At 48.5% G+C, this 22,646-nt stretch overlaps 1 protein-coding gene across 1 annotated transcript in view; it reads left to right on the top strand.

Annotated features, from left to right (window-relative positions):
• BICD2 (BICD cargo adaptor 2) overlaps positions 1–22,646 on the top strand; it is a 121,542-nt gene that overhangs the window by 59,360 nt on the left and 39,536 nt on the right. The window contains 1 exon segment of the mRNA XM_075321298.1: positions 14,835–15,047. Within this exon segment, the coding sequence (XP_075177413.1) occupies positions 14,835–15,047 (213 nt within the window).

Genomic DNA, 22,646 nt, shown 5'->3' with positions numbered 1-22,646 from the left:
ACAGGCAGATGGCTAGCTCAACTGGAGGCCACAGGCAGATGGCTAGCTCAACTGGAGGCCACAGGCAGACGGCTAGCTCAACTGGAGGCCACAGGCAGCTAAGAGACATCCTGGAAACTCCATGTAGGAAGCTAAAGAGCTGGAAGTCACAGACAGCCGGGAGATGTGCTGGAGACCGCGAGCAGATTGTGCGATAATGGAAACTGCACACAGACAGCTGAAGAATGGAAGAGGCCGGATACATCTGAAAATCGCAGACAGGTTGCTGTGCACAAACAAATATCCACTAAAAAAGTCCTAGGAACATCGAAATCTTAATACCAAGACCCCGGTGTGAGTCTTAGAATCCCTTATATATAGGTCTATGAAGCTCATCACGCCGGGGGCTACTTGCAAAGCTAGACTTGGAGTACAAGAGAGTTTAGTGGACGGGGACAGGTGTGTAATCATAAAATTAGATTACAAAATAATAATAGTTATTTAAGTAAAAAAATAAACCCTGGGTGACTGATTATTAGAAATGACTAGTGTATAATACGAGTGGGTTTTCCTCCTGCTGCTTCTTCAGTGGTCCCGTCCTTGGGATCGATGCTGTGTGCCAGGTCTATTGTGGGAAACCCTCTGTACTGGTCCTGCCTATTCTGTTCTGCTCTTCTGGATGCAGATATCTGCTTGTTCTGCTCTTCGGGATGCAGATATCTGCCTGTTCTGCTCTTCGGGATGCAGATATCTGCCTGTTCTGCTCTTCGGGATGCAGATATCTGCTTGTTCTGCTCTTCTGGATGCAGATAGCTGCTTGTTCTGCTCTTCTGGATGCAGATAGCTGCTTGTTCTGCTCTTCTGGATGCAGATAGCTGCTTGTTCTGCTCTTCGGGATGCAGATAGCTGCTTGTTCTGCTCTTCGGGATGCAGATAGCTGCTTGTTCTGCTCTTCTGGATGCAGATATCTGCTTGTTCTGCTCTCCTGGATGCAGATATCTGCTTGTTCTGCTCTTCTGGATGCAGATATCTGCTTGTTCTGCTCTTCGGGATGCAGATATCTGCTTGTTCTGCTCTTCGGGATGCAGATATCTGCTTGTTCTGCTCTTCGGGATGCAGATATCTGCTTGTTCTGCTCTTCGGGATGCAGATAGCTGCTTGTTCTGCTCTTCGGGATGCAGATATCTGCTTGTTCTGCTCTTCGGGATGCAGATAGCTGCTTGTTCTGCTCTTCGGGATGCAGATATCTGCTTGTTCTGCTCTTCGGGATGCAGATAGCTGCTTGTTCTGCTCTTCGGGATGCAGATATCTGCTTGTTCTGCTCTTCGGGATGCAGATATCTGCTTGCTCTGCTCTTCGGGATGCAGATATCTGCTTGTTCTGCTCTTCGGGATGCAGATATCTGCTTGTTCTGCTCTTCGGGATGCAGATATCTGCTTGTTCTGCTCTTCGGGATGCAGATATCTGCTTGTTCTGCTCTTCGGGATGCAGATATCTGCTTGTTCTGCTCTTCGGGATGCAGATATCTGCTTGTTCTGCTCTTCGGGATGCAGATATCTGCTTGTTCTGCTCTTCGGGATGCAGATATCTGCTTGCTCTGCTCTTCGGGATGCAGATATCTGCTTGTTCTGCTCTTCGGGATGCAGATATCTGCTTGTTGTGCTCTTCGGGATGCAGATATCTGCTTGTTGTGCTCTTCGGGATGCAGATATCTGCTTGTTGTGCTCTTCTGGATGCAGATATCTGCTTGTTCTGCTCTTCGGGATGCAGATATCTGCTTGTTCTGCTCTTCGGGATGCAGATATCTGCTTGTTCTGCTCTTCGGGATGCAGATATCTGCTTGTTCTGCTCTTCGGGATGCAGATATCTGCTTGTTCTGCTCTTCGGGATGCAGATATCTGCTTGTTCTGCTCTTCGGGATGCAGATAGCTGCTTGTTCTGCTCTTCGGGATGTAGATAGCTGCTTGTTCGGTGTCTGCGCATCTTTTGCTGCAGGACACTGACCTGGTATCACATTGTGCTCTCGCAGCGGAGCACCTGGGGCACCGGAATTCACATTACTTACTAAAACCCGTGGTGCTTTAGCCCCATGTGTTTCATTCCCCAGTAGTGGTATCGTCACGTCTACAAGTAGAGATCGCCAGAGCCCATCACGGCACTCGCCTTGTGCGGTCTTACCTTGACATTATCGGTAATCCCAGTGATTGGCTGCAGCGGTCATGTGTTGTAGACGTGACATCACCTCTGCAGCCCTACAGATTGGCGGGGAGCTCTGAAAGGGCGCCACTTAATTTGCTCTTCATTGAAATCCTTTCCCAGTGACCCGCATACACCTGTATAGGGGGAGGGTGGGGAGACGCGGCTGCTGACGGTATCTGTACGAGTGTGAATGAAGCCGGCCAGTATATTACGTGTATAACATCTTTATATCCTTGTATCCGCGTAGAGCTCAGATATCACAGTGGCCTCGGGCTATAAACACCAGACGACTGTCAGCCGAGCGCTCGTGTATTCTTATGGGAGAGAGACACTGAAATTTAGAAGCCACCGGACACAAGGGATGTTCTTCTGGTCCCCCCCCCCCCCCAATATCCGGGTGTTTGGGCGACTTTAATATTTAGTGGGGCTTAAAGAAAAAATCGGCTTATAAAGTTTAGGGTTGTCCAATTTCTGATCTGGAGCGATTGGCACGGATTGTTATGGTTTTGCTTTGTGATGTTTGTGATCCTTATAAATCTATTTATTCCGGATACTTTTTTATTCGAGGACGATCCAGAGTATGGAAATGTCAGACTGGTCCGGCCGATGGAGAATAGAGGATAGAGGCAGCGAGGAGCTGAGATTGCCTCCTGCCTTCCCGCTGCCCTCGCACACGCTGCCGGCTGTCACCGGCGGGCTATTTGTGACCGGTCACCCAGGAGCTGCGGTGAATTATGTATTAGTAGGTGACCCATTTTTAGACAAATCCGTCCTTCGTCTAGTCAGGTCACTTTGCAGCCGACAGGCAAATCTGCGGTTACCTGCGGAGCAGCCGGGGCTGTGACCGTCTGATGTACGGGCAGCACCGTGCCAGCTGCTGTGTATAGGAGGCACCTTTAATTATATGCGTTTCCTATAGAGGAGGCTTCTTCCTCCGGAGCTGCCATTAGTTATGTTATAAAATATAAATGCTTCTACTTTTTTATTTGTTTTGCAAAATTGCCAGATTTTGCCTTTTGTATTTGCATAGAAAATAATGAATGATAAAAATATGCAAATTTGATATATGTCTTAACCAAGTGGGCGTGACTAATAAAGTGAATGCACAGAGAAGTCCAGGAGCAAATCCGGGAGAATCCTGCAGCGACGCCCCCTTGGTCAAGAAAATCACAAAAACATTCGGCTCCTGGGTTAAAATCATTTTTTAGCTGAGCTTTATGTTTTGTATTATTACAATGATGACGTGCAAGTTTCCTTATTTTCCATTAATTCTGTTCTTACAAGATCCCAAGTCTGGGGAATAAATGTCCAGGTCAAGTCCAGACGTGTTATTAAATGGTCACCTTTAGGCTATGTGCGCACAGTGCGTTTTCCCGCTGCGGTTTTGCGCATTTTTCAGGTGCGTTTTTGGTCTAAAAACTGCATGGTCTGCTTCCCCAGCAAAGCCTATGAGTTTCCATTTCTGCCGTCTGCACACAACTTTTTTTTTTTTTTTGTTTTTGCTGCGTTTTTGAGCTGAAAAAAAAAAAAAATGGTCATGTCAATTCTTTTCTGCGTTTTATTCCGTTTTCCACCCATGCAATGCATTGGAAAAACGCAGCAAAATGCAGAGATCAAAAACGCAGTGTGTTTTTGTGTGTATTGCATAAAAACGCAGCGTCAAAAAAACGCAGCGTATGCATATATCCTTATTTTAACCGTAGAACTTCCTGAGCTCCGCCATGTGGTGCCGAGCACGGAGCCGCCGTGTGGTGCCGAGCACGGAGCCGCCGTGTGGTGCCGAGAGCACGGAGCCCCCCGTACGGGGCCGAGCACGGAGCCCCCCCCCCCCCCCGGATGGTGCCGAGCACGGAGCCCCCCCCCGCCCCCGGACGGTGCCGAGCACGGAGCCCCCCGGACGGTGCCGAGCACGGAGCCCCCCCCCCCCACCCCTGGACGGTGCCGAGCACGGAGCCCCGCCCCCCCCCCCCCCCCCCGGAAGGTGCCGAGCATGGAGGCCCCCCCCGTAGTACGGTGCCGAGCACGATGATTTCTACTGACTTTTCTGCATGAGGGGCTCCCAACTCTCCCCGATGGCATATGTCACGGTTGGAGGGGAATATGGCACTTTCTGTATCATCATGTCTGATCCTTTTTTCTCGTGACAGATAAGCTGCGGCTTAAGTCCACAGTATAAAAAAAATTGTCCAATATTGTTGGAAGTTTGACCATCTGATGTAAATGGGGACCCCCTAATTCTTCCCCAGTAAATGATGTTGGGAGGATTGTGCAGATGGAATTTCATCCCCCGTCCTGATATATGGCGGTGACTTTTTGCTATTTCCCCATTGAACACACATGACCGCAGTATCGGCCTCGTGCTCCTGTGCGTGTAGAGCCCGGAGAGATGGCCGCCGCCGCTGAATCTGCAGCTTGTGCCGTTATTACAGTCACTGGTCATATAGGCAGAACGATAGCCGCTCTATACCGGGCACTGATACCGGCAGGAGATAACGAGCGCGAGCCCCGGGCTGGTCAGTGATAGAAAAGCATTACCGTGCAGAGCGGATTATCCCGGAGCCTGCGGGGGCGGGGGGGGGGGGGGGCACGGCTCCGTCGCTCTGTCGTTGGTTTTCTCGTTCTTGGGGTGGTTTATTTTTGTTTTGTAGTAAATTGGTTCTGACGCGGATAAATCGCAGCGTGGAGGTTTCTGTACCAGATATCGGGGCTCTGATACTATAAGTGGCCGGCTCTTTATCGTCTTTATCCACCCGTGGATATTAATGTGTTACTGGAGATGGGATTATTCTGGAGAATTCGGATAATCGTCATTCATGAGACCGGGACTGTAAGAATCTGTAGGAAATATTCGCATTTTCTGTACAATATAAATTCGGGAATTTCTTTTGGCGCTTCAGCTTGTTCCCATTTTGCAGCCAGTGCGGACGTCGTCTGCGCCAGGACAAGGAGCCTCCATTAAGGCTTTGTGCACATGTTGCATTTTTGACGCATTTTTCCAGTGCAAACCTGAAGGGAATCCTGACGTCTCCGGCGCACGTTGCGTATTTTCTCCTTGCAGATTTGGTGCAAATTTAAATCTACTCTTTCAGCGTTTTTTGCTGCAGATTTCACCCATAATAAAGAAAGAATGGAAAAAATCTGCCCCAAAATGCTGCAAAAATGCATAAAAAACTAGCATGTTTGCCGATGCTTTTTACTGTTAAAAGATGCAGAAATGGTGCAGAAATTTCTGCACTAAATACTTAACTTTGGCACCTACTGTAATGCACGTGCCCTTGTGGCGGACTGACCTCATCTTTGTATTTGTCTCAATAAGTGCCCTGTGATTCTGCATCTGCCTATAAAATCCACTGCGAGGGAAATACTTTGCTTTCTGTTATATATTAGGTTATATATGAAAATCCTGATGATTGGTTCCCTTTAAAGGGAATCTGTCAGCAGGTTTTTACTATGTAATCTGAGGGCAGTACAATATAGGGACTGAGAGCCTGATTCCAGCAATGAATTACTTACTGGGCTGTGTTCTGCTGTTTCAATATCAGCAGGAGATTATCACTACAGGACTTGGTGCCTCCTGGTCCAGTCACACCCCCACCACTGATTAGCAGCTTTCTGTCACTATGAAGTGTATAAAGAAAGCTGCCAAGCAGATGTGTGGGCGAGGTTATACACAGCTGCCAGTCAGTGGTGTCGGTGGGTTTTACACAGCTGTCAATCAGTGGTATAGGTGGGGTTAGACACAAAGCTGCCAATCAGTGGTGTGGGCGGAGTTATGCATAGAAAGCTGCCAGTGGTATGGGCGGGGTTATACATATAAAGCTGCCAATCAGTGGTGTGGGCGAGGTTATACACTGCCAATCAGTGGTGTGGCCGGGGTTATGCACATAAAGCTGCTAATCAGTGGTGTGGGCGGAGTTAGGCACATAAAGCTGCCAATCAGTGGTGTGGGCGGAGTTATGCATAGAAAGCTGCCAGTGGTATGGGCGGGGTTATACACAAAGCTGCCAATCAGTGGTGTGGAGGGGTTGTACAGTCCTCAGTATTCCAAGCTTTGCTACATCTACAGCAGAGAAAACTGATAGTTCACTGCATGCAGCAGTTGTGATACAAAGTGACACATCACTGGAATCAGGGTCTCTGCCCCTACATCATGCTGCTGGCTGATTTAAGTAGGAAAAACCTGGTGATTGGATTAACTTTTAATACAGTGATCTCTGCTGAGCTTTTACATAGTTCATCTTTGTTGGACTCCTCGAAAAACTATTCTGATGGGAGCTCCCGACAGAGCCCCCCTGGAGCCATCACCTGAAGCCGACCGTGGCACTGTGGACCCCGTCTGCCTCCGTCCTTTCAGGATTTGTTTTTTTTAAGACCTGTACAAAAACGAGGCAAATGTCATATCAACGTCACCCCAAAAAAAAAAGCTGCAGAAGCTCCTCCATGCCGGCCAGTGTTTCCCAGTGAAATCAGCAGATTCAGCAGATGGGCACCTTCATTTTCTTAATTCTCGTGTTTTTCCTGATTCCCTCTGCTTTGATTCATTGCAGCTCTTGTTTTGAAAAACACCTAAAAAAAAAAAAATATGGGAAATTCAAAGTTCCAGAGATATTTTAGCCCAGAACGTGCTGAAATCCTCTCTTCAGTTTTTTGCTTTAGGCAACTGGAAAAAAAATCATCCTCCAGAGGTTGCAATCCAATCTGAAATCTGCATCTTGAGGGAAATGCGCGCGCTGGGGGACGGTTTCCATTTGCAGACGCTGGAGGACGGTTTCCATTTGCAGACGCTGCAGAATTTGTCTGCTTTCTCTTGCTCTTCTGTTACGGGGAATAATAAAAAAAAAAAGGATTTACTGTGCATATAAATGAGCGCTATTCGAGCCACTGGCAGAAATGCTTGTGTCATAGAGCTGGAGGCGCTGCGATAATTAGATAAGTGATGGATAGCGCCACGTGCCAAATAAAACAGCAGCATCGGGCGGGTTTATCACTCGCCAGATCATATCTGCTGTATGGTAAAAACAAGAGCGGTGTAAATCATGAAGCATGGAGTGAAAAGCAACGGAGCGGTGACCGGCAGACATTGTGTGAACGCAAATAACACCTATACTGCACAACATGGAAGGCTGGGCGCACGGTGCAGAAATTTTCTGCATTAAATCTGCACCTTGTAGAAAAATGTGCCAAAAAACGCATACATTTTTGGTGCATTTTTGTTCCATGCATTTTTTTTTGTTTTGTTTAAGTCAATGGGTGTAAGCACTAAAAAAAAAAGTAGGAAAAAATGCACCAAGAATTGACTCTGCAGATTATTTTTTGCACCAAATCTGCAAGTAAAAAAAAATAAGCGATGTGTGTACAACACGTGAAGGTAGACATGTAGATTTTGGCTCAAATCTGCATCAAAAACGCACTTTGCGAACACGTAAAAGTAACTCACCCCCCCAGCATGTCAATTCTTTCAGTTTTTCCACCCCAGAATGCATAGAAAGTGCATGCAAAAGACGCGTAAAAAATGCAGCAAAAAAGTGCGCTTTTTCTGCCAAGAGATGCAGATTTGCTGTTGAAATTTCTGCAAGTAAATGCTCAGCGTGCGCACACAGGACTGTATCTTCTAACCCTTCGCTATACGTGGACATTGATCGGACACTGTCAATTCCATTTCAGCAGAATTCATTGTGGATTTCACCGTTTGCAATGCCGATAAGGAAGTCTACAAAAAACCTTCTGCAAGATCCACATTTAGCACGAGCAGTCTGCACAGTTTCAGCAGCGATTTTTGTGCTGATATTGATTATTGATTAGTTTCACCCGGCGAATCTGAGAATGGCGAGGTCTATGGATACCTAAAGTGTGGATGTATAGGCATGTACAGCTCAAGCCTGAAAAGGGGGAAAAAAATCCGTCTCCTGGTATTGAAGTCGTCCTAACCGCTGGTGATCGGGATGATTATTATCGATTAGGACACCTGTGGCCGTCCGTACGCCGAGAATCCAGAGCTATGTCGTCCCACCGGTATTTGGAGACCTTCAAGTCATTTATGAAAAGAAGAAACTGATTTTGTGGGGGACCCGGCACAGATGGCTCCATCTCATATGTGATGCTTCTTAATTTCCCTGGGGGTTTTCCTGTGAAAAATATCCCAGTGGGATCTGTGGGTTTTGGGTTTTTATTTTTTTTTTTTTTTTTTGGTTCTTAGTTTCATTCATTTTCTTTATCTTAAATGAAATACAATCTGATGATAGAAGTGAAGTGGCTCGTTTTGGCCTCGACGGGCGCGGGCTCATTTTGGCCTCGACGGGCGCGGGCTCGTTTTGGCCTCGACGGGCGCGGGCTCGTTTTGGCCTCGACGGGCGCGGGCTCGTTTTGGCCTCGACGGGCGCGGGCTCGTTTTGGCCTCGACGGGCGCGGGCTCGTTTTGGCCTCGACGGGCGCGGGCTCGTTTTGGCCTCGACGGGCGCGGGCTCGTTTTGGCCTCGACGGGCGCGGGCTCGTTTTGGCCTCGACGGGCGCGGGCTCGTTTTGGCCTCGACGGGCGCGGGCTCGTTTTGGCCTCGACGGGCGCGGGCTCGTTTTGGCCTCGACGGGCGCGGGCTCCTCGTAAAATGGTACAATATTTACTGGTAATAGAAGTTATTTCGTGTTGACCTTGATTAGGACCAGTCTATCCTGTACTGGTCTGACCATGCATTTTTGTAGTGACTTGAGCGTTGTCACCAGTGAATGCCATTAACGTTGCAGGGATTCGGCCATTGTGACTCAATCAAGTTGCTGAAGCTAATGGTGTGTTCAGACAGTCTGGTTTTGGGACATTAAGGACGTCCAATCAACCAATTAAAAGTCGATTAATCATTGCACATTTACTGCAAATGAAAACTGATGGTAACCGAATAATTAATAAAAGCATTCTGTCCCCAGACAACGTCGTGTTATCGGCAGCACATTCCTTCTGCAATGTGCTGCCGGTGATTTTATGCCGGTAGAGATGATCCAATCACCCACTGTACGTTCCTCAGTCGCCATGCCTGGGGCTCGCTCTGCCTCCGGCCCGGCTGTACTTGGATCGACGTTCCTTTCCTCTAGCTACCAAGAGACTAGCCGCAGTGGCGTGAGGATCGCGGTGGTCAGTGTAAACCACACATTGCCTCCGCCATCTTGGAGCACCAATATAGTCATGAGGCAATCGGAGGACACCAGGTCGGACACTTCGATCTCACTTGATGGCAGTGGGCCTGTGTTGGGTCCACCTTCTCCGGGCACACACGTTGTCAGCTCTCCATAAACAGTCCTTGCCATGCACCATTGATATCTCTGACCATCTCCTTGAGAAGATTTACCAAAATCAAATGCTCTAGAATTCCGCATCAAATTACGCTGAAAAAATAACCAACCGCCACCTGTGTACACGCTGAGCGCCAAATAACGGTTTTATACACATTTTACACCAAACTACATGGTTTTGAAAAGTGTCTAATAAAGGAGATATGGTTGAGTCCAAAACTAATCCAGATTTGGCACAAAATATTGGTGGTAAATCGAGGTATAAAAATGTCTAACATTGCACAATGCATTAAATGGATCAAGCCGCTGCTGTCCCAGCTGTGATAAATGTGGCGCTGTGCCGCTCAAGTTATATGCTGGCGAAATCTAGGAGAAAAAGCTTCATGTTGCTTGTCGCCAACATTATTATAATATAAAAAGAATCTTTCACGAAGTCAAAACCCGGGTGTGCTCTTATTATGTTCCCACTGCAGCACTGAGTATGCCGGGGTTTTTTGTTTGTTATAAATCTGCCATACAGTTCTTGTTATATGGGCTATTTTTTGTCTTTAGCAAGGGGACGTGGACCTCAGGATTATTATGCAAAGAAGCTTGGCCACGCCCCAGAGGGTCCCGTCGGCCACGCCCCAGAGGGTCCCGTCGGCCACGCCCCAGAGGGTCCCGTCGGCCACGCCCCAGAGGGTCCCGTCGGCCACGCCCCAGAGGGTCCCGTCGGCCACGCCCCAGAGGGTCCCGTCGGCCACGCCCCAGAGGGTCCCGTCGGCCACGCCCCAGAGGGTCCCGTCGGCCACGCCCCAGAGGGTCCCGTCGGCCACGCCCCAGAGGGTCCCGTCGGCCACGCCCCAGAGGGTCCCGTCGGCCACGCCCCAGAGGGTCCCGTCGGCCACGCCCCAGAGGGTCCCGTCGGCCACGCCCCAGAGGGTCCCGTCGGCCACGCCCCAGAGGGTCCCGTCGGCCACGCCCCAGAGGGTCCCGTCGGCCACGCCCCAGAGGGTCCCGTCGGCCACGCCCCAGAGGGTCCCGTCGGCCACGCCCCAGAGGGTCCCGTCGGCCACGCCCCAGAGGGTCCCGTCGGCCACGCTAAAATTCATAAACATGAGCACTAAAACAAAAACTATCTCTGGAATCTTATGGCAGATTAAAAAAAATTGAATATGGGAGCTGCAGGAATAAAAATAGGAGCAAAAACTAGACACTTATGACCTGGTGACAGCCCCTTTTGTAAGAAAAAAAAAAATAAAAAATCTTCTAAAATGTAAGTTCACAAGTAAAGGAGGCGTTTATAGAGGTCTTCTCTTTTCTTCCAGCCTCAGCTCAGTGGTATTTTTGTCTTGAACTCTAGAAATCTGAGCTGGCCGGGTTTCTAAGGCCGTGCTTAATATTTGTTGTATCCACGGCATCAGCTGTTGAATGTAAAGCTGATTTGGCGCTCGGTGACGGCTGCCATTGTAACCTAAGCCAGAACACTTGTCAATATAAAGAAGAGTATCTGCCTCCTTATCTGCAACCTCCTTGAAAACTGCACCATAAATGACACATTTTTTGGGGTCCTCCTTATTCCGGGGCACACAGTAGTAACCATCGCAGCAGTGTTACAGCCGTCACCAGTGTGAGCTGAGCAGTGACTATAAAAATTAAAGAGATAATGCATTACTACTTTTATTATTTTATAGTATTCCGAGAGTTTTTTTCCTAATATTTTAAGTACCCCCTAATCAATGTTTCCTAAAACTGTCTTAAACGGGAACATTTTTTTTTTTAGCTTTTTATTACTGACCATGCATTGCACAAAAACATTCTAAAAAGCATTAAATGATTTTCATTTGAGTCTTTGTATTTTCCGCTCGCAGCCGAGTATCTGAGACTTGTGGCTAGTGATCGCTATCTCTTTATTGTGGCTAGTGAGAGCTTATCTCTTTATTGTGGCTAGTGATCGCTATCTCTTTATTGTGGCTAGTGAACGCTTATCTCTTTATTGTGGCTAGTGAGCGCTTATCTCTTTATTGTGGCTAGTGAGCGCTTATCTCTTTATTGTGGCTAGTGAGCGCTTATCTCTTTATTGTGGCTAGTGAGCGCTTATCTCTTTATTGTGGCTAGTGAGCGCTTATCTCTTTATTGTGGCTAGTGAGCGCTTATCTATTTATTGTGGCTAGTGATCGCTATCTCTTTATTGTGGCTAGTGAGCGCTTATCTCTTTATTGTGGCTAGTGATCGCTATCTCTCTATTGTGGCTAGTGAGCGCTTATCTCTTTATTGTGGCTAGTGAGCGCTTATCTATTTATTGTGGCTAGTGAGCGCTTATCTCTTTATTGTGGCTAGTGAGCGCTTATCTATTTATTGTGGCTAGTGATCGCTTATCTCTTTATTGTGGCTAGTGAGCGCTTATCTCTTTATTGTGGCTAGTGAGCGCTTATCTCTTTATTGTGGCTAGTGAGCGCTTATCTCTTTATTGTGGCTAGTGAGCGCTTATCTATTTATTGTGGCTAGTGAGCGCTTATCTCTTTATTGTGGCTAGTGAGCGCTTATCTATTTATTGTGGCTAGTGATCGCTATCTCTTTATTGTGGCTAGTGATCGCTATCTCTTTATTGTGGCTAGTGATCGCTTATCTCTTTATTGTGGCTAGTGAGCGCTTATCTCTTTATTGTGGCTAGTGAGCGCTTATCTCTCTATTGTGGCTAGTGAGCGCTTATCTCTCTATTGTGGCTAGTGGGCGCTTATCTCTCTATTGTGGCTAGTGAGCGCTTAGCTCTTTATTGTGGCTAGTGAGCGCTTATCTCTTTATTGTGGCTAGTGAGCGCTTATCTCTTTATTGTGGCTAGTGAGCGCTTATCTATTTATTGTGGCTAGTGAGCGCTTATCTCTTTATTGTGGCTAGTGAGCGCTTATCTCTTTATTGTGGCTAGTGATCGCTATCTCTTTATTGTGGCTACTGATCGCTATCTCTTTATTGTGGCTAGTGAGCGCTTATCTCTTTATTGTGGCTAGTGAGCGCTTATCTCTTTATTGTGGCTAGTGAGCGCTTATCTCTTTATTGTGGCTAGTGAGCGCTTATCTCTTTATTGTGGCTAGTGAGCGCTTATCTCTTTATTGTGGCTAGTGAGCGCTTATCTCTTTATTGTGGCTAGTGATCGCTATCTCTTTATTGTGGCTAGTGATCGCTTATCTCTTTATTGTGGCTAGTGATCGCTATCTCTTTATTGTGGCTAGTGATCGCTATCTCTCTATTGTGGCTAGTGAGCGCTTAGCTCTTTATTGTGGCTAGTGAGCGCTTATCTCTTTATTGTGGCTAGTGATCGCTATCTCTCTATTGTGGCTAGTGATCGCTATCTCTTTATTGTGGCTAGTGAGCGCTTATCTCTTTATTGTGGCTAGTGAGCGCTTAGCTCTTTATTGTGGCTAGTGAGCGCTTATCTCTTTATTGTGGCTAGTGATCGCTATCTCTCTATTGTGGCTAGTGATCGCTATCTCTTTATTGTGGCTAGTGAGCGCTTATCTCTTTATTGTGGCTAGTGAGCGCTTATCTCTTTATTGTGGCTAGTGAGCGCTTATCTCTTTATTGTGGCTAGTGATCGCTATCTCTTTATTGTGGCTAGTGATCGCTATCTCTTTATTGTGGCTAGTGAGCGCTTATCTCTTTATTGTGGCTAGTGAGCGCTTATCTCTTTATTGTGGCTAGTGAGCGCTTATCTCTTTATTGTGGCTAGTGAGCGCTTATCTCTTTATTGTGGCTAGTGAGCGCTTATCTCTTTATTGTGGCTAGTGATCGCTATCTCTTTATTGTGGCTAGTGAGCGCTTATCTCTTTATTGTGGCTAGTGATCGCTATCTCTTTATTGTGGCTAGTGATCGCTATCTCTCTATTGTGGCTAGTGAGCGCTTAGCTCTTTATTGTGGCTAGTGAGCGCTTATCTCTTTATTGTGGCTAGTGAGCGCTTATCTCTTTATTGTGGCTAGTGAGCGCTTATCTCTTTATTGTGGCTAGTGAGCGCTTATCTCTTTATTGTGGCTAGTGAGCACTTATCTCTTTATTGTGGCTAGTGAGCGCTTATCTCTTTATTGTGGCTAGTGAGCGCTTATCTCTTTATTGTGGCTAGTGATCGCTATCTCTCTATTGTGGCTAGTGAGCGCTTAGCTCTTTATTGTGGCTAGTGAGCGCTTATCTCTTTATTGTGGCTAGTGAGGGCTTATCTCTTTATTGTGGCTAGTGAGCGCTTATCTCTTTATTGTGGCTAGTGAGCGCTTATCTCTTTATTGTGGCTAGTGAGCGCTTATCTCTTTATTGTGGCTAGTGATCGCTATCTCTCTATTGTGGCTAGTGAGCGCTTATCTCTTTATTGTGGCTAGTGAGCGCTTATCTCTTTATTGTGGCTAGTGAGCGCTTATCTCTTTATTGTGGCTAGTGAGCGCTTATCTCTTTATTGTGGCTAGTGAGCGCTTATCTCTTTATTGTGGCTAGTGATCGCTTATCTCTTTATTGTGGCTAGTGAGCGCTTATCTCTTTATTGTGGCTAGTGATCGCTATCTCTCTATTGTGGCTAGTGATCGCTATCTCTCTATTGTGGCTAGTGAGCGCTTATCTCTTTATTGTGGCTAGTGAGCGCTTATCTCTTTATTGTGGCTAGTGAGCGCTTATCTCTTTATTGTGGCTAGTGAGCGCTTATCTCTTTATTGTGGCTAGTGATCGCTTATCTCTTTATTGTGGCTAGTGAGCGCTTATCTCTTTATTGTGGCTAGTGAGCGCTTATCTCTTTATTGTGGCTAGTGATCGCTTATCTCTTTATTGTGGCTAGTGAGCGCTTATCTCTTTATTGTGGCTAGTGATCGCTTATCTCTTTATTGTGGCTAGTGAGCGCTTATCTCTCTATTGTGGCTAGTGAGCGCTTATCTCTTTATTGTGGCTAGTGAGCGCTTATCTCTTTATTGTGGCTAGTGAGCGCTTATCTCTTTATTGTGGCTAGTGAGCGCTTATCTCTTTATTGTGGCTAGTGAGCGCTTATCTCTTTATTGTGGCTAGTGAGCGCTTATCTCTTTATTGTGGCTAGTGATCGCTTATCTCTTTATTGTGGCTAGTGAGCGCTTATCTCTTTATTGTGGCTAGTGAGCGCTTATCTCTTTATTGTGGCTAGTGAGCGCTTATCTCTTTATTGTGGCTAGTGAGCGCTTATCTCTTTATTGTGGCTAGTGAGCGCTTATCTCTTTATTGTGGCTAGTGAGCGCTTATCTCTTTATTGTGGCTAGTGAGCACTGAATAGAAAGATTTTAGCATAAAATACAAAGTATAACCATAAAATGTAGCCGGAGGAAGCCGAGGGATGAGGCCGGGAGCTTTGTGCTTGTATTTTCGATGTACCTGTAACGCTGTTCTCTCCGCCCGCAGGCATTTGGACAAGCGCACAGTAACCATAAAAAGGTGGCCGCGGATGGAGAAAGCCGAGAGGAATCGCTCATACAAGAATCCGCCACCAAGGAAGAATACTACATGAAAAAGGTGCTAGAGCTGCAAACCGAGCTGAAGCAGTCCAAGAACGTGGTGGCCAACACCGTGTCCGAGAACGAGCGCCTGAGCTCCCTGGCACAGGAGCTGAGAGAGGTACGGCGCAGGCACTACTATGTGCGGGAAGATGGGTGCAAGCCCCCAGTGACCTACTAATGAGCGGGGAAGGAGATAAGGCAGGGTGCGCACATATACAGGGTCTCAGCTGAGGGTCTCCATCCAAATCCCCCAATAAACAGGATTCCAATGAAAGCCCCAACAAAACCTCGAGGGAATCATTCACTACGGTATTTACCAGCGGATGCAGTCTCTTTTGGACTCCATCTTGGCAGTTTTCGTATATGTCAAGTTTTTGTGCACATTTCACAAAGATGAAAACTTTTGGGGCTTCCATTGGAATTCTGTTCATGTGGGATTCTATCGGAAACCCCAATAAAGGCGTCACTTGTGTATGTGTGATCCTATCCTTACTGTAAGGCCGAAGCCATCCTATTTTGTGCAAATTTTAATTCTAAACCTTTTTCAAAAAAGTTGAAAACGAATAGTGGTGAATAAACACTGCCGTGCTCGGGTGCTCGTAACCAGAGATGAGCGGGCACTACCATGCTCGGGTGCTCGTAACCAGAGATGAGCGGGCACTACCATACTCAGGTGCTCAATACTGAGCAGCCGAGCATGGTAGTGCCCGCTCATCACTAGTTACCAGTACAGAGCACCTGAGCATGGTAGTGCCCGCTCATCACTAGTTACCAGTACAGAGCACCTGAGCATGGTAGTGCCCGCTCATCACTAGTTACCAGTACTGAGCACCTGAGCATGGTAGTGCCCGCTCATCACTAGTTACCAGTACTGAGCACCCGAGCATGGTAGTGCCCGCTCATCACTAGTTACCAGTACTGAGCACCCGAGCATGGTAGTGCTCGCTCATCACTAGTTACCAGTACTGAGCACCCGAGCATGGTAGTGCCCGCTCATCACTAGTTACCAGTACTGAGCACCTGAGCATGGTAGTGCCTGCTCATCACTAGTTACCAGTACTGAGCACCCGAGCATGGTAGTGCCCACTCATCATTAGTTACCAGTACTGAGCACCCAAGCATGGTAGTGCCCGCTCATCACTAGTTACCAGTACTGAGCACCCGAGCATGGTAGTGCCCGCTCATCACTAGTTACCAGTACTGAGCACCCGAGCATGGTAGTGCCTGCTCATCACTAGTTACCAGTACTGAGCACCTGAGCATGGTAGTGCCCGCTCATCACTAGTTACCAGTACTGAGCACCTGAGCATGGTAGTGTCCACTCATCACTAGTTACCAGTACTGAGCATCTGAGCATGGTAGTGCCCGCTCATCACTAGTTACAAGTACTAAGCACCTGAGCATGGTAGTGCCCGCTCATCACTAGTTACCAGTACTGAGCACCTGAGCATGGTAGTGCCCGCTCATCACTAGTTACCAGTACTGAGCACCTTAGCATGGTAGTGCCCGCTCATCACTAGTTACCAGTACTGAGCACCCGAGCATGGTAGTGTCCGCTCATCACTAGTTACCAGTACTGAGCACCCGAGCATGGTAGTGCCCACTCATCACTAGTTACCAGTACTGAGCACCCAAGCATGGTAGTGCCCGCTCATCACTAGTTACCAGTACTGAGCACCCGAGCATGGTAGTGCCCGCTCATCACTAGTTACCAGTACTGAGCACCCGAGCATGGTAGTGCCCACTCATCACTAGTTACCAGTACTGAGCACCTGAGCATGGTAGTGCCTGCTCATCACTAGTTACCAGTACTGAGCACCTTAGCATGGTAGTGCCCGCTCATCACTAGTTACCAGTACAGAGCACCTGAGCATAGTAGTGCCCGCTCATCACTAGTTACCAGTACTGAGCACCCAAGCATGGTAGTGCCCCGCTCATCACTAGTTACCAGTACTGAGCACCTGAGCATGGTAGTGCCTGCTCATCACTAGTTACCAGTACTGAGCACCTGAGCATGGTAGTGCCCGCTCATCACTAGTTACCAGTACTGAGCACCTGAGCATGGTAGTGCCTGCTCATCACTAGTTACCAGTACTGAGCACCTGAGCATGGTAGTGCCCGCTCATCACTAGTTACCAGTACTGAGCACCCGAGCATGGTAGTGCCCGCTTATCACTAGTTACCAGTACTGAGCACCTGAGCATGGTAGTGCCTGCTCATCACTAGTTACCAGTACTGAGCACCTGAGCATGGTAGTGCCTGCTCATCACTAGTTACCAGTACTGAGCACCTGAGCATGGTAGTGCCTGCTCATCACTAGTTACCAGTACTGAGCACCTGAGCATGGTAGTGCCTGCTCATCACTAGTTACCAGTACTGAGCACCTGAGCATGGTAGTACCCACTCATCACTAGTTACCAGTACTGAGCACCCGAGCATGGTAGTGCCTGCTCATCACTAGTTACCAGTACTGAGCACCTGAGCATGGTAGTGCCTGCTCATCACTAGTTACCAGTACTGAGCACCTGAGCATGGTAGTGCCTGCTCATCACTAGTTACCAGTACTGAGCACCTGAGCATGGTAGTGCCTGCTCATCACTAGTTACCAGTACTGAGCACCTGAGCATGGTAGTACCCACTCATCACTAGTTACCAGTACTGAGCACCCGAGCATGGTAGTGCCCGCTCATCACTAGTTACCAGTACTGAGCACCTGAGCATGGTAGTGCCTGCTCATCACTAGTTACCAGTACTGAGCACCTGAGCATGGTAGTGCCTGCTCATCACTAGTTACCAGTACTGAGCACCTGAGCATGGTAGTGCCCACTCATCACTAGTTACCAGTACTGAGCACCTGAGCATGGTAGTGCCCGCTCATCACTAGTTACCAGTACAGAGCACCTGAGCATGGTAGTGCCCGCTCATCACTAGTTACCAGTACTGAGCACCTGAGCATGGTAGTGCCCGCTCATCACTAGTTACAAGTTCTGTTTATTTCAGAAGTTGACTTTTGCAGCCTGTGGTCACCAATTTATATCTCTGGTAATTTTAAAGGGCATGATCAAATCCATTTTTTATTTTTTTTTGACCCAGACATGTTTTGAGATGAATACTTTACACTGAGTTAATTTACATATTTATTTTCTTGTATATTGCAGCGCTCTTCCGAAATGGTCTCGAACATAATAAATAGGATCAGACGTTTTTTGTTTTTTTTATTTTTGCCCCCAATCTTAGTCATTGCTTCCTAGAAACAAATCCCCCATCTTTTTAGACCCCTCTAATGAGATGATAAATTAACATCGCTGCTACCTCTAATTTAATTCAAAATAATATTCGTTGAGCCTCCATGTCATTGGCTTTTATCTCGCTTGTAGTATTTCGCTGGACGCTCCGGGTCAGTTCTACAGATTGTCAGTAACAGATCATCCGCAGCCGCACGTCCTGAGCACACACAAGGGCACTGGGAAGTAATGGGGGGCTGCGCTACTTAATGAACTGGAAATGCAAACATCACTTGACGTGAATTACCGTGCAACTAAATTAAAGGCAAACCCAAAATGTTTACTCAGCGAAAACCTCAGCCAAATCCTCCACTTCTCGGCTCACAGATCCTTCCACAGCTTCTCCGAGGCTGCAGGGTCCAGAATAAAGGAGAACACCGCATATAGTGTGCCGTATACCAGAAGAATGGCAGACTGGCTATATACACTGGCTCTGGCTATATACACTGGCTGTGGCTATATACACTGGCTGTGGCTATATACACTGGCTCTGGCTATATACACTGGCTGTGGCTATATACACTGGCTGTGGATATATACACTGGCTGTGGCTATATACACTGGCTCTGGCTATGTACACTGGCTCTGGCTATGTACACTGGCTGTGGCTATATACACTGGCTGTGGCTATGTACACTGGCTGTGGCTATACACACTGGCTGTGGCTATACACACTGGCTGTGGCTATACACACTGGCTCTAGGCTATACACACTGGCTCTAGGCTATACACACTGGCTGTGGCTATACACACTGGCTCTAGGCTATACACACTGGCTCTAGGCTATACACACTGGCTGTGGCTATACACACTGGCTGTGGCTATACACACTGGCTCTGGCTATACACACTGGCTCGACCTCTGGCACTATATGCTTGACCTTTGACAGGATGCGCCATGCCTCCGGCTGTGTGTCCGCCCTGGGCCCCTGGCCGTGCGTCCGCGCTCGGGGGGCCCCCGGCCGTGCGTCCGCGCTCGGGGGGCCCCCGGCCGTGCGTCCGCGCTCGGGGGGCCCCCGGCCGTGCGTCCGCGCTCGGGGGGCCCCCGGCCGTGCGTCCGCGCTCGGGGGGGCCCCCGGCCGTGCGTCCGCGCTCGGGGGGGCCCCCGGCCGTGCGTCCGCGCTCGGGGGGGCCCCCGGCCGTGCGTCCGCGCTCGGGGGGGCCCCCGGCCGTGCGTCCGCGCTCGGGGGGGCCCCCGGCCGTGCGTCCGCGCTCGGGGGGGCCCCCGGCCGTGCGTCCGCGCTCGGGGGGGCCCCCGGCCGTGCGTCCGCGCTCGGGGGGGCCCCCAGCCGTGCGTCCGCGCTCGGGGGGGCCCCCGGCCGTGCGTCCGCGCTCGGGGGGCCTCCGGCTGTGCGTCCGCGCTCGGGGGCCCCCGGCTGTGTCCGCCTGGGGCCCTGTTTGTTTATACCCGGGCAGCAAGTACCAGCCTTTTGTGATGTTCCCGTCTGATTTATATCGATTCACCAAAGCTTTATAGCCAAATAAATCCTAAAAAAAACCCAAGACAATGCGCCCGCAGATGTTTCTCCTTTTTCTCTTTTTAATGCCGTATTATTGAAATTGCGTTCAGATTTTGCCGTCCACATTTTCAGCTTTTGTTCTTCTTTTCCGCTTCCCTCTGTCCCCGGCACATTCTCCTCACACTTGTAATGTGTTTAATATTCTTTCTTTCCCGTTCATGATAATTGCCCTAATTATCCGGGAGGCTGATTATCACGCTGATTCCTCTTTTCTTTCCCTGATGCACGGACCCCGCCTGGCGTCTGATCTTCTGTTTTGTAGATATCGCCCTTTATCTTTTCTGCTATTATAGGAATATCATTGAGTTTTTTTGTTTTTGTGTAGTTTTATTTTTGAATAAATAATTTTAAATAATTTTCATCTCTTCTCAATGGTAGATTAGATGGATCCTGTATATAATGTGTTGATGGATATATCACAACCTGGCTGATGCATTGTTATCTGTACTGTGTGGTGACTATATACTGACATGTGTAAAAAAAACCAAAAAAAAAAACACCACACTTTCCACACCCCAAATAAATTCCAGTTGGGAAGTGTGGATGGTGGATGGGCTCTCACACAGAGATCTGCTGTCGGGTCCCTCACCATTCCAGTTGCATTGCACTGCAGCTCTCACACACAGATCAGGTACCGGTATCACGCTGCGCGAGTGATACTGCTTCCAGTCACCAGGGGGAGCCAACTGCTGTAGAACGCAGGGGACGTGACAGCGAGGCAGATTTGTATGTGAGAGCCCATTCACTTGCCAACTCTTAATTGTTTGGGGTCTGGTAAATGCGATTCTTTAGGGGTGTCTGCTTTCTTTTGGGGGTAAACTTAGCCGTACATAGAGAATAATAAATGTAAGCAGGTAATTTAATCCTTTGTAAATACGGTCTGTGCCCACCACTATAGGACTGGACCATGAGAAGAGCAGATCAGATAAGAACATCGTCTGACCAGTAACAATCTGGGCTTATGAGGGGTGCCCTGGGCCACGTCCATTGAGTGGCTACTTTGACCGTCTGGACCTGTCTTGATGAGCCTTCTCTGCCAGCTCGCTCCACCGGCCAGAATCTACTCCATGCATGTAATCCAGGGGACCCTGTGCCAGTGCATATTCCTGTACATAGGGGTTAAAAGGTGAAGGCCAAGGTTTCCCTGGGACCCACTAAACGTAGTGACTTGTGTCGAGCCCGTCCATGCAAGCCCTGTGAGGAGTTGTCTGGCTTCTACCTACATTGCAGTTATAATTATACTCACCAGTTTTATCCGTTGCTGAATCCATCGCTGCTAATCCACTGGATCCCGCGAATCATTGCTTTCTTCTTGCAGTGGCGGTGGACCGTCCATGCCGCAATCACCGCTGAAGCTAGTGATTGGCTGCAGCCATCTTCAGCATGGATGGCCGTGATCACTACAGAAGTAAGGAGACACCGGTGATGTTTTATTTTTTTATGCCATTTTAATTGCTTCAGAATGCACCATCTTTATAAAAGGCGCTTGGGTGGAGATAGAGTTAAAGATTTTGCATTTGGGCCTAGGAGTTAATGTGCCGCCTCTTCGTGAGTCTTCTTCCTTCTACGAGGCCGGGGCTGGGGTTTGGTGACAGCGTGAGGCTGATGTCATGGGCTAAAGATGAAGCCTTCACTCCTAATTTCATTGTGTGAGTCATTAATGCTGCAGCTGTAACTTCTCCCCGACCCAAAAATCAGGGAGGGAACATCATAAACATGCTTCTCAGGGATGAGCGAAGCGAGCAGGAGAAGTCAGCGAGTTCTGCGCTTCTCAGGGATGAGACGTGCGAGCAGAATAAGTCAGCGAGTTCTGCGCTTCTCAGGGATGAGAGAAGCGAGCAGAATAATTCAGCGAGTTCTGCGCTTCTCAGGGATGAGACGTGCGAGCAGGAGAAGTCAGCGAGTTCTGCGCTTCTCAGGGATGAGAGAAGCGAGCAGGATAAGTCAGCGAGTTCTGCGCTTCTCAGGGATGAGACATGCGAGCAGGAGAAGTCAGCGAGTTCTGCGCTTCTCAGGGATGAGACAAGCGAGCAGGAGAAGTCAGCGAGTTCTGCGCTTCTCAGGGATGAGACAAGCGAGCAGGAGAAGTCAGCGAGTTCTGCGCTTCTCAGGGATGAGACAAGCGAGCAGGAGAAGTCAGCGAGTTCTGCGCTTCTCAGTGATGAGAGAAGCGAGCAGGAGAAGTCAGCGAGTTCTGCGCTTCTCAGGGATGAGACATGCGAGCAGGAGAAGTCAGCGAGTTCTGCGCTTCTCAGGGATGAGACAAGCGAGCAGGATAAGTCAGTGAGTTCTGCGCTTCTCAGGGATGAGACATGCGAGCAGAATAAGTCAGCGAGTTCTGCGCTTCTCAGGGATGAGACATGCGAGCAGGAGAAGTCAGCGAGTTCTGCACTTCTCAGGGATGAGACATGCGAGCAGGAGAAGTCAGCGAGTTCTGCACTTCTCAGGGATGAGACATGCGAGCAGGATAAGTCAGTGAGTTCTGCGCTTCTCAGGGATGAGACATGCGAGCAGAATAAGTCAGCGAGTTCTGCGCTTCTCAGGGATGAGACAAGCGAGCAGGAGAAGTCAGCGAGTTCTGCGCTTCTCAGGGATGAGACATGCGAGCAGAATAAGTCAGCGAGTTCTGCGCTTCTCAGGGATGAGATATGCGAGCAGAATAATTCAGCGAGTTCTGCGCTTCTCAGGGATGAGACGTGCGAGCAGAATAATTCAGCGAGTTCTGCTCTTCTCAGGGATGAGACAAGCGAGCAGGAGAAGTCAGCGAGTTCTGCGCTTCCCGGGTATGAGACGTGTGAGCAGGATAAGTCAGCGAGTTCTGCGCTTCTCAGGGATGAGACAAGCGAGCAGCATAAGTCAGCGAGTTCTGCTCTTCTCAGGGATGAGACGTGCGAGCAGAATAATTCAGCGAGTT

This window comes from Anomaloglossus baeobatrachus, chromosome 8 (genome assembly GCF_048569485.1).
Source record: "Anomaloglossus baeobatrachus isolate aAnoBae1 chromosome 8, aAnoBae1.hap1, whole genome shotgun sequence".
Classification (NCBI taxonomy): domain Eukaryota; kingdom Metazoa; phylum Chordata; class Amphibia; order Anura; family Aromobatidae; genus Anomaloglossus; species Anomaloglossus baeobatrachus.
This window is presented reverse-complemented; position numbering and strand designations above follow the sequence as displayed.